At 38.3% G+C, this 17,727-nt stretch overlaps 2 protein-coding genes across 3 annotated transcripts in view; one reads left to right on the top strand and one right to left on the bottom strand.

Annotated features, from left to right (window-relative positions):
- Positions 1–349: 349 nt before the first annotated feature.
- TMEM126B (transmembrane protein 126B) lies at positions 350–7,137 on the bottom strand. Of its 2 annotated transcripts, XM_049620225.1 has the most exons (6): positions 7,031–7,117; positions 4,448–4,561; positions 4,067–4,188; positions 2,478–2,671; positions 1,286–1,397; positions 350–1,005 (listed from the first exon to the last, which is right to left on the bottom strand). In XM_049620225.1, exons 3-6 carry the CDS (start codon positions 4,177–4,179, stop codon positions 822–824), a joined length of 603 nt encoding a protein of 200 aa, XP_049476182.1. In that variant the 5' UTR covers positions 4,180–4,188; positions 4,448–4,561; positions 7,031–7,117; the 3' UTR covers positions 350–821. The 2 variants fall into 2 exon arrangements, with proteins under 2 accessions (XP_049476182.1, XP_049476171.1); XM_049620214.1 differs by lacking the exon at positions 4,448–4,561 and having other exon boundaries at positions 7,031–7,137.
- Positions 7,138–7,267: 130 nt separating this feature from the next.
- Positions 7,268–17,727, top strand: part of LOC125914681 (disks large homolog 1-like) — a 37,735-nt gene continuing 27,275 nt past the window's right edge. Inside the window, exon 1 of the mRNA XM_049620237.1 lies at positions 7,268–9,110. Coding sequence (XP_049476194.1) covers positions 9,092–9,110 — 19 coding nt within the window. The 5' untranslated portion in view covers positions 7,268–9,091. The remainder of the gene's footprint in view (positions 9,111–17,727) is intronic.

Here is a 17,727-nt window from a genome sequence, read left to right as displayed (position 1 = left end):
CAAGGAGAATGAACTGTGGGGTTTGGGGTTCCAGTCTGTGCTTTATTCATCAGTATTTATTTTCTCAACTAAGATAAATGTGTAGCTCAGGAATGCTCAAGAAGACATAAAGAAACATCTGGTAATCTCTTTCTTTAGATTTTGAGCTTCTTGAGGGCAGGGTCTAAATCTCTAAACCCCTGGTGTATTAATGCACATTACATAATAGGCACTCAAATGTTCTTTAAACAGCACATGTGTTAATGGTAAGAGGCTAGAAAGTATACACAATCAGAGTTTAGGGCAGACTGTGTGTTAATTTCTATGTGTTGCTTTCCTAATGAAGTTTCCACTTCTCCTTCAAAATTTAGGTCAAATGTCACTTTCCCCCCTTAGCTTTCCCTTCTGGACAAGTAGTTAACAGCCATATCTTCAATGTGCCCACATAATTATTTGTATACCTCTTAAACCTTCTCTTGCTATATGTTCACATTTTAAATTTCTCTTCTAATTGTGAGTTCCTTTTGGGTTAAAGACCATTTCTTATTATATATTACCCAGTGCCTGAGATATAACAGGGGCCTAATAAATGTCTGGTGAATGAATGACTATATGTATAGAGCAGACCTTGTCATCTCAAACCTATTCCCACACACAGGAGGAAAGAAAGATGAAACTAACATTTAAATAGTGAATTACAGAATATTTATTGAGTACCTGCTATAGACTAAGCAGGAGGAACAGAAACAAACTGGAGTTAGTTTTAACTCCTTCAGCAATGCCGGATTCCTCATCATAAAAAAAATCCCATTCTGCTGATTTAGTATTCATTCACTCTTTGATTAATCATCACGTACAGTTTTCTCAAGTGTACTTTCAAATATTGCATAATGCCGTAGACCATTAAATATTCCAAAGACTGTCTGAAAGACCAGAGGAATCATCATTGCTTTTACCTCTGTTTGACAAAGCAGCAACCAGTAAAGTAAAACCCTTCCTTTTGGTGGCAATGGAACAGTATGATACCTAAAAAGGAAAAATAATTAAGCACTTCTTCTGCATGTATTTTCTATGAAAAGTTCATTGGTTCTCTTAAGTGGATAATTTCAATTCCAAGGTCTTTCATGTAGATAGCAAAAAGGTTGAAAGCTAGCTATTTGAAGTAACAAAGTACATTTTGATTAAAATGTGTCATTGGCAGCTAAAGATAAAGTTTAACATTAAACAAATAAACAAAAACAAAAGGAAGGAAGGAAGGAAGGAAGGAAGGAAGGAAGGAAGGAAGAAAAGGAACAGATGGACTTACTTGACTGCCAGGCGTCCAGTTTTAGAAAAAGCCAAACCAGTGGGATATAAAACACCACATACTATGCCAACCAGTGAACTCCTCAGAACACAATTTTCCTGGCTTATATTGCCTGGAAAACAAAAGGAAATTTAGTCTCCTTTTAAAACTCAGGATAAGAACAATTAAGACAGTCTTGTGTCCTCACAGAGTAGTTATCTGTACTGTCCTCAATCATAGTGAAAACAATAGAAATTCAGTCTCTAAGGCACATGATAGGCTAAGAGCATCATGTTTAAAAAATGCCTTTATTACACTTAATGTAAGGTGAATTATCTCTTATAAATTTGGTTTCTTCAGAAGCAATTTCATAATGAGAAATATTAAACAGCAGACCCAGACATCTGGATTCTAGGTTAATGCATTTTTATTGTCTATGTGTTAGGCATGTGTTAGTGATACAATGCTACATAAAAGAGACCCAAACTCTAACATTTAGGTGAGTCCAGTAGGAACAAAAGAACTAGACAAATATTTAAATAAATAATTTTTTAAGTGTGTACAATGCTTTGAAGGTAAAATGAATAGAGAATGTGTCCAGAAACCTAACCTACCCTGAGGGAACCCGAGGTTTCCCTGGGAAAGAGATATGTAAGTAGGGACCTGATAAACAGGATTCAGAGGTTCCATTAATTACTAGTTGTGAAACTTGAGGTAAGGGGAGGAGGTAGGAAATAACATTAGAAGCCCACACAATAAGCCAGATATCTCATTAGGCATTTAAGATACTGTATTTTAATTATCACAACTGTCCTGTGAGGTAAGTACTAGTAGTCCTAATTTATAGATAAGACAATTGAGTCTCAGATATTAAATGACTTATCCAATGTCACAAAACTTAAGCAGTGGGGGGTAGAATCTGAAATCATGTGTGTAGAATGCCAAAGCCTGCTTTTTATATTATGTTGCTTTCTAACATACGTGAACATGTCTTAGTTTTGGTTGTGTACCTGTAAAAAGGACACAATACTATTTGTTCTGCCTCATCAGGAGGATTGTTGTGATGAGGAAACAGGACAATATAGGTAAAGGTAGTCTGTAAGTTGTAAAGGAATATACAAGTGTAAGTGATCATTATAAATGGTAGCAAAATTTTGTGTTAATGTGTAATTTTAGACATAAACACATTATACATTAATGAATTTAAATTTACCCAAATACAAAGCATCTGTTACAAGGAACTTATAAGCGACTACAGTAGACAAAAACGGAAGTGTAGTCACTGATGCATATGTCTTCAAAGCATCATGTTTAACCTTGAAGCAGTGTCTGAAAATGAAGTTCGCCAACATTCCAGAGAAACTAGCTGCTGTTCCAAAGAACACTGTGCCATACACATTTAAAGTCCTAACAGGGAAAACATAGAGAAAAATTACATTCAGCATAATATAGTATTCTCTTAAAGGATATATCCTTTCCTGGGTATAACCAACACCAAATATTTCTTGAATACTTACTACGCAAGAGACATTTTCTCTGTGCTGAGGATGAGGCACTGATAAAGAATATTAAAAAACAAATCTCACTTCTCACGGAACTTTCATTCTAATGAGGGGATAATTCTCTCTCTGAGATCAGTTAGCGTGGTTCTAAAATGGAACTCTTTTAAGAGATAAATTCTGGTCACAAATAAAAATTAGTATGTTCTAGTATAGCCAAATTTTATGAGATATCTAAGAATGCTGCTCTTGCTAAAAGGATTAATTTCTTAAGTCATATGAACAAAGTTGTTTACATTTTGGTTAGTCCTTCTAGCAAATAACTATTTCTTAATTAGTCCAGATATATTTCAAATAATTTGTCTAGGATTTCCAAAACTTCATGCAAAGAGATTTGATAGGTCTAGTTTTATTTATTCCGATCATATCTAAATTCATAAATGTCTGAGGTCTAAGATTAATGTCCTTTGATAATGTCCTCTGTTAATCTAAGTTTAAGTGGTAATGTGAGATAATATGTACACCATGGAATCTGTATTCCTTTTTTGCTGAATTCAGCACTGTGCTGAGTCAATTAATTCTAAACTGAATTTAATTACAATTGAACATCAATTAAATATAAATAGCTCCCAAAATGGTGTTCTCCTAATTGCTTTTAATTTAAAAATGTTTATTATACAAATAACATTTCAACAATAATTCTGGACTTTTTTTTTTAAGTTTATTTATTCATTTTGAGGGCACCTGGGTGGCTCAGTCAGTTAAGCATCCAACTCTTGGTTTCAGCTCAGGTAATGATCTCATGGTTAGTGGGTTTGAGCCCCGTGCTGATAGTACAGAGCCTGCTTTGGATTCTCTCTCTCCCTCTCTCTCTCTCTCTCTGCCCCTCCTCTGTTAGCTCTCACTCTTGTTTATTTTGAGAGAGAAAGAAAGAACACCAGTGGGGGAAGGGCAGAGAGAGGGCGAGAGAGACAGAATTTCAAGCAGACAGTGCTTGTGAGCCCAACTCGATCTCACAAAGAGATCGTAACCTGAGCTGAGATCAAAAGTGAGACACTTCACCAGCTGAGCCACCCTTGTGCCCCTGGTCATTTTATTTTTAAGAAGCAAAATAAATTATCCACGGTCTCAATATTACAACAAATCACTATTTTCATCTGTCCATACTTCTCTTCAGTTTTTTTAATAAGCTTTTTTATAACCAACTCAATAAAGTTAATAGATCTTAGATACTTAGAAACAACAGTAATACAGAAGATCTGCAAATAAAGTTATTGACTGTCAGTCTGGGTGTGTCTCTTACTTTTCTTTTCTAAGATACTCCATTTTTTTTTCTATGATTTCGATGACCATGGGTCTTCTGAATTTTTCATCTCCGAGAGAAACACTGGGCTGACCATGTGTGTATGTTGCCATTCTGATGTCCTGGAAAACACAAAATTTCAGAATCATAATAGCTAATGATATTAATTATAAGTTTTATAAATTTTAGATTCCAATTAAAAAACATTTAGACCCTAGTAAAATGTCATCTGCTTTCACATACAGTGTCCATGATTCAATCACTATTTAGCAGCTACTATTTAGTAGACAATGGCTTTTTGAGAAACTGGCAGGATAATAATCATCTCTAATTTTATACTTTTATAGATGAGAAAAATGAGGTTCAGAAAGGTTGACTTGCCTTAAGACCTAGTGTAGAAGGATAACATGCAGAGATACTGAGTTTTTGTTTTCCTTACAGTTTTCCTCAAAGGTAGCCAGGTCCTCTGTAGTTCTTTTTCTAGCTTTTTCAAAGCTAGAAGGAAACAGTAGGTACTTGTTGACAACTATCTCATGAAAGCCTGACCTCCTTTTGGAGATTATGTTTCCTGGAGATGGAAGAGAGCAGGGACTGCCTTGGAGAATAGTGAGAGAGACATCAGAAAGAGGGACACTGTTCCAGGCTAGAAAGAGGTAGTAGATCATGGATACCGTGGATTACAGAAATTATATATCCAGCCCCCTCACCTGGGGCAGAAGCCACAGCCTTTGCTGGAAACTACATGTGGCACATGAGGGAGCTGGGACCCAAGGTACTGAGCTTCAGGGTTGGAAGGCTCCAGTGTCCCAAGTGTAAAATATGAACAGACAGTTGCCAATGTCAAGGGACCATGAGGGTTTGGCCAGTAACATCTTAAGAGAAAGTAAAAAATAGTGATAAACAAAACAAAACAAAATCGGATCCTCAAACAGGATCCTTCCTGAATGCTTTGCTCTGGTTAAGACTTTCAGGTCTCTGAAAAGTCTTAATAATGACATTTGTTAAACCTGTTGCCACATTGGTATTATGAGATTCCAGATTAGCCGATGAATAGATTACAAAATCATGGCCCTTACAATTTATACCAACTTCTGTTTTAATATTTATAGTCAAGGACACAGACTATATCTCAAATTTCAGGAGTCCTGGGCAAGAGAATTAGAGTGGATTAAGCATAATGAACACAGAAGATAATAAATCAGTGATTCTCAACCTTTAGGGTACACAGGAATCACATGGGGGGTTCATTTTAAATGCAATGTCTTGAGCTCCCTCCTGAGATATCTGGATTCAACAGGAATAGGGTTAAGTCTAGAAATCTGCATTTTATTTTATCTTTTTTTTTTTTTTTAAAGTAGACTTCATGCCCAGTGCGGAGCCCAATGCGGGCCTTGAACTCAAGCAGCCTTGAGATCAAGACCTTAGCTGAGATCGAGTTGGATGCTTAACTGGAAGCTTACAACTGAGCTACCCAGGCGTCCCACAGAAATCTGCATTTTAATAGTACCAAGTGATTTTGCCACTGGTTGTCAGTGGACACATTGCTGTAATTGTTGAACATCACTGTGATACTCATTTGCTGAGTAAGTGATATGTACCAATTCTAACTAATGAAAGGTCAATTCATTCATGGCATCAACATCGTGAAAGTACGGGCTCCTTTGAACTTTCGTATGTTAATACACAATAAGTAATAACGGGCAAGTTTCTTTCCTTTTATCACTGCAGAATTGGACTCAAGCCAGTACTATCTTTTTCTTTAAAATATCTGGGAGGACAGGGAAAAAAATTATAAATTACAATTTCTCAGGGACTAGATTTAATCTTTTGGCTCTTTCAGACATCTAAATGGAAAATGGAAGAGATAGTAACATCTAAGGGAGATTCTATATCTAAGCCATCTAATGTACTATGAAGGCAGGTATCAGTAATGTGGTAATTTACCAAAAATCTTGGATAAAGTATTTATTTTTCTGTCATTCAATTCATTGATGACATTGAAGTCCCTTACTTCCCACAAAGAAAACTCTCAGGCAATGCTTTGAACCAAGCTTCTACCCTACTGATAGTCTACACTATCAGTTTATAGGGAACCCAGACATCTAGTATAATGATTCTAAAATCCTGAAACAGGACAGATACTTATTGAGCACAAATATTTACTGAATGCCTAGTCTTTGGAAGGCACTGTTTATTAAAGCAGAGAAATAGGCTGGTAATTTTCTGATAGACTTTTACCAAGTGCTGAAATGTAAAGACTGCTATAACTAACATTTTATCTAAAAATTGACTAGTCCAAGGTCACCATGATTATACCATTACGAGTGTATGTATGGAGGTTTATAGTCTGGAAAGTATTTTACAGTTTTGTAGTGCTTTTATGTGTATTATTTTGCCTGACTTTCAGAACTTTAATATTCACTCATCATTTACACAGCACCTGATATTTGCCAGACCCCAGGATAATTAAGAGATAGATGTATCTTCTAGAACCCACAAACCGCCCAACGTGAGGACAAAAAGGCAGGTAATTTAAAGGCAGAAATTAGTGTGCCATACAAACGAAACTAAACGGAACAAAACCAAAACCATAAGAAAAGCCAAACTTAACCTGGCCAGGGGAAGCGTGGGAAGGTTTCCCGGAGTAAGCGAAATTTAACCGAATAGCTGAAGAAGGTGAGGTGGGGAGGGATGGTTACAGGGAAGCACTGCAAGTTGAAGGAAAGGCCAGCACAAAGGCCTGGAGGCCAGAGAAAGGAAACATCAAGCAATCGGGACTAGACTTTAGGTCTCCTAATTTATCTCCGTCTCTTTCTATAGCAACTGGGGGCTCCATTGATTGCGCTCTGCATGGACTTGGAGGCTCTTCTCTTTAGATTTCCAAATCCCATAATTTCGGAAGAGTCCGCTAACATATTGAGGCTGCAGAAATCACGACTCCTACCGCCCTGGGTTTCCGCCTACCTTGGACGCTTCCCCAGTTCTGACCGGCAACACAGCTGCATCCCTCAGGTCAGCCCCAGCCTCACGCCCAAGCGCCGCCATTTTGGCGGCTCACGTGACTAGCGGTGGGCGGGGACCCAGAACGCCCGCCCCAAGCGGGAAGTGGTGCGGGCTCACGCCTCTAGCCTGCAGCCCCGGCCCTCCCCAACTCAGTCAAAAGCCGCGCCCTCCATCCTGGCTGTGATTGGGCACGGCATCCAGAAATGAAGGCCTCTCATTGGCTTCGAGGAGGTCCAGACGTCCATGGTCCCGCCTTCCTGCCAGCCCTGCATTCCCTTATCCTGCTGTGTGTTAGCCTAGCTCCCTCTTCCCTCAAGCTGAGGGGGTGCGTGAGGCGGTCGGAGCGCAGGGATGTCGCGCGCTTTCCCCTCTTCTGGGCACCTCTGTTAGCGGGGGCCGAGCTGTCCGCCCATTCGCTCCTAGAGGGAGTTCTTCCCTCTGGCCTGGTCCGTGTGTTAAGGCTTCCCGGACACCTCCTCCCCAGAGCCCCCAACGGGCAGCCAGAGCGGCCCCGACCAGCCTCCTCCCCGCTCCCCCCTCATCCCCCCAGCGGTGTGTCTCCTCTCCCGGTCTTCAGTTACCTCATATTCCATCTTTTCACCCCATTTGGAAGGGACCAGAGAAAGACACCCCCCCCTCCCCAAGAAGACCCCTTTGCCAGCCGGTGTTTCGGGGTGGGGTTGGGGGGCGCTGCGAATAGGCCTGGCGCCCTTTTGTGCACGTTCAGTGCCCAGCAGTATCTCCCAGACCAGCAACCCCCGACCCTCCAGTCTCCATGTCTTAGAGAAGCCAAATTCGAGAGTTATATAATTTCTAGTGCTGCTGTTTTTCCTGCCTGAGGAAACACTTCATCGCGTGGAGGGTGCAGGACATTTCTGTGCACTTCTATATAAGAACGGGGTGTGGGCAGGGGTGGCCAGCGGTAGCAGAGAGATTTCTTGTCTTTTCTGCAAAAGGAAGGTGGGTAGTTTGGAGAAAGATAGAAAGGGTGGATGTGGAAGCCAAGCAGCAGAACTCTCATTTAGGAAATCGCGAACCGTTTGCACAGCTTGTGCTCACATGCCTAATACTACTACATCGTCTCAGAAAACACCTTTGGGGGAAGGTTTGACTTCTCTCGAACAGTCTCAGTGTTTTTCCTCGCCGGATAGGGAGCTGCTTGGATGCGAAGAGATGGCATGATGTGAATGACTCCAGTGTGAAGAAATCTGCTTCGCCAACTCATCCTGCATCAAGTGCCCATTGAGTAGCACTGTCACTTTAATGTCTCCATGCCAAGGGATTGCTTTCCTTCTTTTCAATCCTCTCGGTTAATACATGGGAGGATCAGAATCAGAGGGGCATTAAGGATTAAGCCTGAGGGGCTTGGAGAGCACTGAAGAAAAAAATGAAAGTGACAGCAAGCTGGATCCTGTCTTACTGAGGGGGTGAGATCTGGAACTTCTGGTCCAGTAAATAAAAAGGGGGCCTTTCAGTCTGTGTACTGCCCCAGAAAACTGTTCAAACTCACCCACCTTTTTAGACACCAGAGTCAAAAAGGTTTTTAAAAGTATTTTTTGTTGGGGAGATTAAATTTTTCTCTAAAGAATTGAGAATCTTTATCATCAACCAGTTCATCTGAATTCGATCATGTATTGAGTAATGAGACAGCTGTATAAATTTGGTTTGTGCCTTAATTGAGTTAGTCATTGAATTCCAAAAATGTTGATGCCTGAAGAAGAGTTTTAATAACACTTTCTATGCTTACGATAATTTTCTCAAATTTTTTTAACAGAATAAATATTTTATAAAAATCGAAAAACTCAAGGTTATTTTTTTCTGAACTCTGTGGGCAGTGTCAAAAGTTTAATTGTGGGGAAAAATACATCATTTTTTTCCTTATTGAAAGAGAAGACAGCCTGGATTTCAAAATTGAACAGTGAAGTGGTTTGCAACAGTTACCTGGCTCTTGGCCTCAGTCCAGCTGGATCAAGTTGAGACCTGAAAAGATCTTGAATCCTGTGGCAGTGGACAGACCCAAGAATGCCAGTCAAGAAGAAAGGTGGGCAATGAAGCTTCCTATATAATATATGTTTCTCCCTTTTTTTGGTTCTGGTGTTTGCTATTTAAACTGTTTTCCATTTGAGAGTAAAATTTTCCTTGGGCTTTGCGAAATATTTATTGTAATAATGTCTTCTCTGTGGTACATCATTAATATTATTTTGCTAAAGTAAAATGAAGTAGGGCTATAGTATTTAATTACAGACATTTGTGATTTCATAAATCAGGTTGTCTAAATTACCATTCATAATCAGCATAAATTTGATACCACAGATTTGAGCTTTTCTTTAGCCTGTGTTCTTAGCTTGTTAAAGGTTACTTTTGAACAATCTTTAAAAATAAAATTTTCACAGTGGAGCTCTTCCTCATGGATTTAATATTTATCAAGTGAATTACCTAGTTGTGAAAGATAACAGAGTTGTTTATACTGAACAAAATTATGGATTTATCAATCTTCTGATTAAAAATAGATTTCATGCTTGGGTTTCCTGTAGTGTAAATATTCACTTCTGTGATGAAGCACAACTCCAGTAACTGCTGTGCTTTTCCAGAGGGTATGTATCATCTAAGAACACAATTGACAAGTTTACCAAATGAGGCAAACCTCTGACTCCCTGCTCCCTCTCCAGAATTGATCAAGATCCAGTGGTTTCCTAAAATATAGTTTATTCTAGGTTAGGCCAAGGGATTCACTTTAACCTAGATCTACCCCAGGTTAGCTTTGTTCCCAAGGATCCTCATGAAACCAGTTGTTGTTGTTGTTGTTGTTGTTGTTGTTGTTGTTTTGACATAGCGTGGAAGATCAGATCAACTATAAAGAATTTTCTCGAGGTATTTTAAAAATTTATTTATTTTGAGAGAGAGTGGGGGGCGGGGGGCAGAGAAAGAGGAATAGAGAGAATCCCAAGCAGGCTCCACACTGACAACATGGAGCCCAAAGCTGGGCTTGAACTCATGAAATGTGAGAGATCATAACCTGAGCCGAAACCAAGGGTGGGATGCTTAACCGACTGAGCCACCCAGTGGCCCCTCTTGAGAGTTTCGAACCAAAATTTATTCGACACCCTTGGACTCCACTATATCGGGCTAGCATAGATCCAAGTGCTGACCAGTTATGAGTTACTACACACTGAAAGTAAAGGTCAGGTGAGGTTAAGGCAATCTGGCTCTGCACAATGTCTAATCCTTCTACCTGTGGACTTGGAAGATGCATTGAGGAAAGTCAATAATCAGTGAGATACTTTAGCCAACTGGTCTCTATAGAGATGGACAATGATATATAAAACGTCTGAAACACCTAGAAATGTTCCTTTGTACATTGGATTGAAGACTGGGGTTGTTTTCTTCTTCTGCTCTCCCCCTTAATATCACCAAGAGAAACAAAACTCTCTGTGAGATTTTGGAGCCATACCTGTCCAGATCTGGCACAGTTGGTTTGTCTGGAACAAGAATGGTTTTGGTAATGTAGCCAATAAATGGCATGGCTCTTTGACTTACTTCACTTTGTGTTTTTACTCTCTCTACCACTTGTTCTCTAGACATTGTCCCTTTTGGATTGCCTTATTTTAGACTAATAATTGAATTTAAACACATTGTCTAGGTGTATATGTAGTGGGGGGGGGGAGAAGAGGGGAAGAGAGAAAGGAGAGAGGGAGGGTAGAGTGAAAGGGATAAAAAGGCATCTGGGAATGAGGTGGAGAAAGGCACTTGATGTTCTAGGTATAATTTAACTAAGCAGGTGTCTTTTTTTAAAATGATGTCTTAAAAATATTATTGATGTATAATTGGTACACAGCATTACATTAGTTTCAGATGTGCAACATAGTGTTGTGGCAAGTCTACACATTATACTTTGCTCACAAGTGTAGCCCCATCGGTCACCATACAACTCCATTATAATACCTTTGACTGTGTTCCCTGTGCTGTATCTTTTATCTTCATGACTTATTCATTCCCTAACTGGAAGCCTGTACTTCCTACTCCCCTTCACCCATTTTGCCCATCCCCCCTACCTGTCTGTCACCCAACCTGGCAACCATCTGTTTGTTCTCCGTGTTTATGGCTCCGTTTCTGTCTTTTGTTTGTTTATTCAATTGTTTTTGGTTTTTAGATTTCAGATATTAGTGAAACCATATGATATTTGCCTTTTTCTTTCTGACTTATTTCACTTAGCATAACACTCTGTAGGTCCATCCATGTTGTCACAAGTGGCAAGATTTTCATTCCAGTGTGTGTGTGTGTGTGTGTGTCTGTGTGTATGTGTGTACCACATCTTCTCTATCCATTCATGTGTTGATGAATACTTGGGTTGCTTCCATACCTGGGCTATTGTAAATATGCTGTAATAAACTATTTTCAAATTAGCATTTTGGTTTTTTTGGGTATATATCCAAGAATGAAATTCCTGGATCACATAGTATTTCAATTTTTAATATTTTGAGGAATCTCCATACTGTTTTCCATAGTTGCTGCACCAGTTTGTATTCCCACCAACAGTAAGCAGGTTGATTTTAAGGTTTCTAAGTCCAATAGGCTGAGTTTCTCAAAAGTTCCTACCTTTGATGGAAGTTACAGAAATTACGGATACATAATTGAAAATTATACTTTATGAGAAATAGTTTAATGTTTATTTCCTTCCTTCTTTCTTTTCCTCTTCTTCCTTTTTTCTCTCTCTCCTCTTCCTTCCTTCTTTAATACTGAATTGATGGTAATGGGTCAACTTTTTTTTTTAATTTTAATGTTTTTATTTTTTAAATTTACATCCAAGTTAGTTAGCATATAGTGCAACAGTGATTTCAAGAGTAGATTCTTTAATGCCCCTTACCCATTTAGCCCATCCCCCTTCCCACAACCCCTCTAGTAACCATCTGTTTGTTCTCCATATTTAAGAGTCTCTTATATTTTGTCCCCCCTCCCTGTTTATATATTATTTTTGTTTCCTTTCCCTTGTGTTCATCTGTTCTGTGTCTTAAAGGCCTCATATGAATGAAGTCATATGATATTTGTCTTTCTCTGACTAATTTTGCTTAGCATAATACCCTCTAGTTCCATCCACGTAGTTGCAAATGGCAAGATGGCAAGATTTCATTCTTTTTGATTGCTGAGTAATACTCCATTGTGTGTGTGTGTGTGTGTGTATGTGTGTGTGTGTGTGTGTATATATATATATATATATATATATATATATACATACATAAACCACATCTTCTTTTTCCATTCATCCATCGATGGACATTTGGGGTCTTTCCATACTTTGCCTATTGTTGATAGTGCTGCTACAAACATGGAGGTGCATATGCCCCTTCGAAACAGCATACCTGTATCCTGTGGATAAATGCCTAGTAGTGCAATTGCTGGATCTTAGGGTAGTTCTATTTTTAGTTTTTTGAGGAACCTCCATACTGTTTTTCCAGAGTGGCTGCACCAGTTTGCATTCCCAACAGCAGTGCAAAAGAGATCCTCTTTCTCCGCATCCTTGCCAACATCTGTTGTTGCCTGTGTTGTTAATGTTAGCCATTCTGACAGGTGTGAGGTGGTATCTCATGGTGGTTTTGACTTGTTTTTCCCTGATGATGAGTGATGTGGAGCATTTTTTCATGTGTCGGTTGGCCATCTGGATGTCTTCTTTGAAGAAGTGTCTATTCATGTCTTTTGCCTATTTCTTCACTGGATTATTTGTTTTTTGGGTGAGTTTGTTAAGTTCTTCATAGATTTTGATGCTAACTGATATGTCATTTGCAAATATCTTCTCCCATTGTGTTGGTTGCCTTTTAGTTTTGCTGATGTTTCCTTCGCTGTGCAGAAGCTTTTTATTTGGATGAAGTCCCAATAGTTCATTTTTGTTTTTGTTTCCCTTGCCTCTGGAGACTTGTTGAGTAACAAGTTGCTGCGGCCAAAATCAGAGAGGTTTTTCCTGCTTTCTCCTCGAGGATTTTGATGGCTTCCTGTTTTACATTTAGGTTTTTCATCCATTTTGAGTTTATTTTTGTGTATGATGTAAGAAATTGGTCCAGGTTCATTCTTCTGCATGTCACTGTCCAGTTTTCCCAGCGCCACTTGCTGAAGAGACTGTGTTTATTCCACTGGATATTGTTTGCTGCTTTGTCAAAGATTAGTTGGCCATATGTTTGTGGGTCCATTTCTGGGTTCTCTATTCTGTTCCATTGATCTGAGTGTCTGTTTTTGTGCCAGGGTCAACTTTTTAAAGGAATCAACAAGTTCTAATTAGCAAGACAAGAATGTATTTGGATTATGCTAAAATCTATGTATTATGTCATTTATGAACTGATCTACTTAGAAAAATACATTATGTTGCTTTAATTTTTTAATTTATGTTTTAAAAGTTTGTTTATTTTGAGAGAGAGAGAGCACTAGTGGCGAGGGGCAGAGAGAGAGAGGGAGACAGAGAATCCTAAGCAGGCTCCACGCTATTAGCATAGAGTCCAATGTGGGGCTTGAACTCACAAACTGTGAGATCATGACCTACCTGAGCTGAAGTCAAGAATGTCATGCATAACTGATGAACTACCATGTGCCCCCCATGTCTGTGTTAAAAAAATTGTCTTATTGGGGTGCCTGGGTGGCTCAGTCGGTTAAGCATCTGACTTCGGCTCGGGTCATGATCTTGCGGTTTGTGAGTTGAAGCCCTGTGTTGGGCTCTGTGCTGACAGCTCAGAGCCTGGATCCCACTTCAGATTTTGTGTCTCCCTCTCTCTCTGTTCCTCCCCCACTCACACTCTGTCTCACTGTCTCTCTCCCAAAAATATATAAAGAATAAAAAATTTTTTAAAAAATTGTCTTATTATCTTCTGGGCTTCTTTTAAATTGGTATAAAAGTCTATCTGACAGTTTTCATTTGTATAACATTTTATTTCCTTTAAATTCTTTTTTTACAGCTATTCTCAGTGGTATAATAGAGTGTGTATAAACTTATTTTTACCAGGAACTGGAAGTTAAATACCATCATATTCATAACTCATACGTTTTGATATTGTTCTTTTGAGAGGAAGCTGAAGAGTGTTGTGTAATTAGAATTCTAAGTAAGACTTGATACTTCCATGTATCTCCTGGGCATCCCTGAAATTGAGATTGTTGTTTTCTGGGTTCACAATCTTTCCTTTTGGTTGTCTATACTTTCTAAAGGTGTCATTTTGTTTTTATTATTTTCTTCCTCTCCCTAGGGAAGGAACCCCTTTAAACTCTTCTGTTCATTCCTTCCTCATTTGAAGTTTTCTTCTTTCATTATGTTTCTTGTACTTTGTGGCTTAATTTCTTTCTCATAGTATCTTAGTAATTTATATTTTTCTTTCATTATTTGGATGTATTCTCTTTCCGTCTCTAACTTTTCTCAAGTTGTTAGAATTTTTTTTTTTTTTTCAGATTCACTAAAGGGGAAAATGTGTGCCTGAATTGATCGTACTTGAGTGGCTATTTTATTCCTTTTACTAACTTTGTGTTTGAACTTTCATATTTGCCATACCAGTGTTATATCCAGATATTTTTTCCATTTCACAAACTTCATGTTTTTTTCTTTTTCTCAATCAGTAAAACTCAAATGAGTTAAGAACTGAATCTTCCTAGAGAGGGATGGGAAAAGATAGTTTTTCTAATTTCTGTAAGTAAAAGTAAAATGATCGTTTACCAAAGATTTTTTTTAGATTTAAAATTCCTCAAAAGGGTCACCTTGACTTTGGTTTTGAGAATTACTGGAAACCATGAAGCCACAGATTCTTGAGGTTGGAAGATACTCATCATTTCAGGAGGCATAAAGAGAGAGAATTCTGGAGAGAGAAATGTTTGTATTCAACTACTGGTTAAGACTATGTTATGAAGCAAACGTTAGGCATAGTATTAAAGTTATCTGTTAATTGAATTTATTCTACAATTCTTATATATTGGGAAAGTGTGAAAATGATATGCTAATGACTTGATACCTGAAATATTTGAACTGTTAGGTTTTTGGGAAACTGCCCAAGTATTCTCTATATGATAGAATATTTTATCTCTCCTTTAGGCCTATCACTGGTTACTTCTTTGAGTAGAAGAGTCTAGTCAGTAGGAAGATGTACACAAAATATTAGATTTTTAAAACAAGGAATTAAGGCATTCAATTCATTCATGCCTTTGCCAATCAATCACTCACTCACTCTTTTATAACAGTATATTCACTAAACTATAAGAATCCCCTTATTTATTTATATATTCTCATTATATGCTCCTATTAATATTTACTGTGTAACCATTTCAGTGATTATAAAATATTTCTTACTATCAGGCTAAGATGTATAAAAAACTTTTTTAAAACTATGGGGAGAGGACCTGTTCTCCAGCTCAGGAATTTTTATCAGTCAAGGCACGAGGGCTCTGTATCCTCAATTTAGGTTGCTTTGTCAGCAAAGGATCATGAGTTTTACCTACTGTCTTCAGTCCAGTCAGTCACTCTGAATTCCAAGTAGTAAGCTTTCTGCATAGGTTCAATTTTAATAAGTTTCTCAAAGCTATTTCAAGAATTAATGGCCAAATCACCTACATTATGAAACCAATCTCCTGACCTGATTTGTTTTAGTATTTTGGACCAAGAGAAACAATGCATAAAAAGTAGAAAATTCTGTAGAAATGAATTAAGTTAAAACTTTCAAAGATAATGGACAAGTATGGCAAGATTATGTATCCCATTTCTTCTGATGACACCATCTTGTTAGCCACTGAGGTCCTAACTCTTAGATAAGATTTTGAAGTTTCTGTAGGGGGCCTATAATCTTAGAGAGCTGTGGAATCTTTATCATTGACTCTGTGATAAGACTTGGAATAAATCATTAAGTTCTGTTCAATTTAAAATCACTTTTGAATAATAGACTATAAATTCTTTTAAAAGCTAAATGTGTATGTATTCAAGACAATAACTTTAGTTTCATTTATTTATTCTGTCACTTATCCACTCACCAAAGATATATTGAGCACCTGCTATGTACCAGGCACTGTGCTAGGTGCATGTTTCCCAGTGGGAAATTATATTCAGTGTCTGCCTTTATGATGATTAAAATTTATTAAGGAGATAGATGTGGAAACAGGCAATTTCAGTGTTGTGTGGTGAGGTTAACACACCGTCATGGAAACCGATGAGGAATACCCAAACTCATCTAGAGAAACCAGGGAATTCTTTCTGGATAGGTGACATTTAGGATGACACACAAAAGACCAGTAGAGGTTTACCAATGTGGGGGATTATAAGATACTGTTTCAGATCATTATTTATTTTCTTTGCATTGAACTTTTCACCATGAGGTCTCTCCTCCTCCTCCTCCTCCTCCTCCTCCTCCACCTCTTCCTCCTTCTCCTCTTCCTTCTCATCATCAATAGCAATGATACTGTGATAAAAACCTGTACTAGTAGTCAGAAAACCTGGCTTTAAGATCAGATCATCATTGAGATAGACTTTAGTCTATAAATTTAGTTTTGTAAGAAATATCCATTCATTTTCTATAGATCAACTTTATTTTTGACTCTTAGTCACTGAGTGGTGAATACAATTACTCCAATCATTTTTCAGGTTTTTCCTACTTCTCCGGGGTCATGGTAGAGTTCTGCCTGGAATGGTGACATCATCTGGTCATCGATCATCCCATATGCAATAGCTTACCTCTATGACAAGAGTTGTTGTGTCTAGATAGTTCCTTTCTGGTCTAGCAGTGATTTGCTACTTCCAAGACATAGATTCCCCCACCCCCATCCCCGAATTTCTGTGTTTCTCTTTACCTAGGTGCAATTATGATGCTCTTCCTCACTGGCTTCTTTCTGCCTTCTAGGAAATGCTTTCAGGAAGCAGAGCCTAGATCCCTGCTGCCTTGGAATTCAAAGACCTCTCTTCTTCAGCTGAGAAAATCTTCTTCTAGACTGGAGAGGTGCTAGAAGATGTCTTTCTCTCTCTTTCTGTAACAAAGTCTTAGTTTGAGTGCTTAGGTTTTAGGAAAGCAAAACTGGAAAAACTTAAAAATTGCTTTTTTCTGTCCTGGCACATATCTCCCTTGAGGCAGTAAAATGCAAAACTAGTTATCTGCTTAATGTTTCTTTTCCGCATCAAATATGGTAGCATATATGAACTTCAATTTTAGAAAGTTAGTGATGGAATCAGGACCAGAGGCTCATCCAATGTTCTTTTCATTGTATGAGTGTGGTGTTCTTGTAACAAATGAATGACATCATCGCACAATGGAGAAGAGCCCAGGGATCCAGCCTTTACCATTAGCTGGCTAAATTATCTAAAGAAAATTGACAGAAACAGCTTCAAATTCCTCATCTTAAAACGACTATGTTAATTGTACTCACCTCTTAGGATTATTATGATGGCCAAATAAAAATATATAGCCTATGTAAAAATTGTTTTGTCAGGAGGAAAGTGCTACACAAATGCTTTTCATCAGAATACTTTTTTTTTCCTTTTGGTTCAAGGAGGAGGAAAATTGTGTTCAGAGTCAGAGTCCCGTTTTGTCAGCTTCCTGGTTAGCTTCGGAGTAAGTCTGCCGAGTTATGGCACGGACACATCTGCTTATAGACAGGAAATGCCATACTGTGCTTCTTTATTGATTATGGCAATATTTCTTATGAGTATTATCTCTTTC

The sequence above is a fragment of the Panthera uncia genome, chromosome D1, assembly GCF_023721935.1.
Source record: "Panthera uncia isolate 11264 chromosome D1, Puncia_PCG_1.0, whole genome shotgun sequence".
Taxonomy (NCBI): domain Eukaryota; kingdom Metazoa; phylum Chordata; class Mammalia; order Carnivora; family Felidae; genus Panthera; species Panthera uncia.
This window is presented reverse-complemented; position numbering and strand designations above follow the sequence as displayed.

Bases quoted from the DNA above. Each gene is read 5' to 3' on its own strand.
- TMEM126B (XM_049620214.1), bottom strand. From the start codon at position 7,111: ATGGCGGCGCTTGGGCGTGAGGCTGGGGCTGACCTGAGGGATGCAGCT. The intron at 2,672-4,066 runs GTAAGAGACACA...TTTCCCTGTTAG, and splicing joins GAGTATCTTAGAAAAGAAAA to GACTTTAAATGTGTATGGCA. The intron at 1,006-1,285 runs GTAAGTCCATCT...TTTCCTTTTTAG, and splicing joins ACTGGACGCCTGGCAGTCAA to GTATCATACTGTTCCATTGC.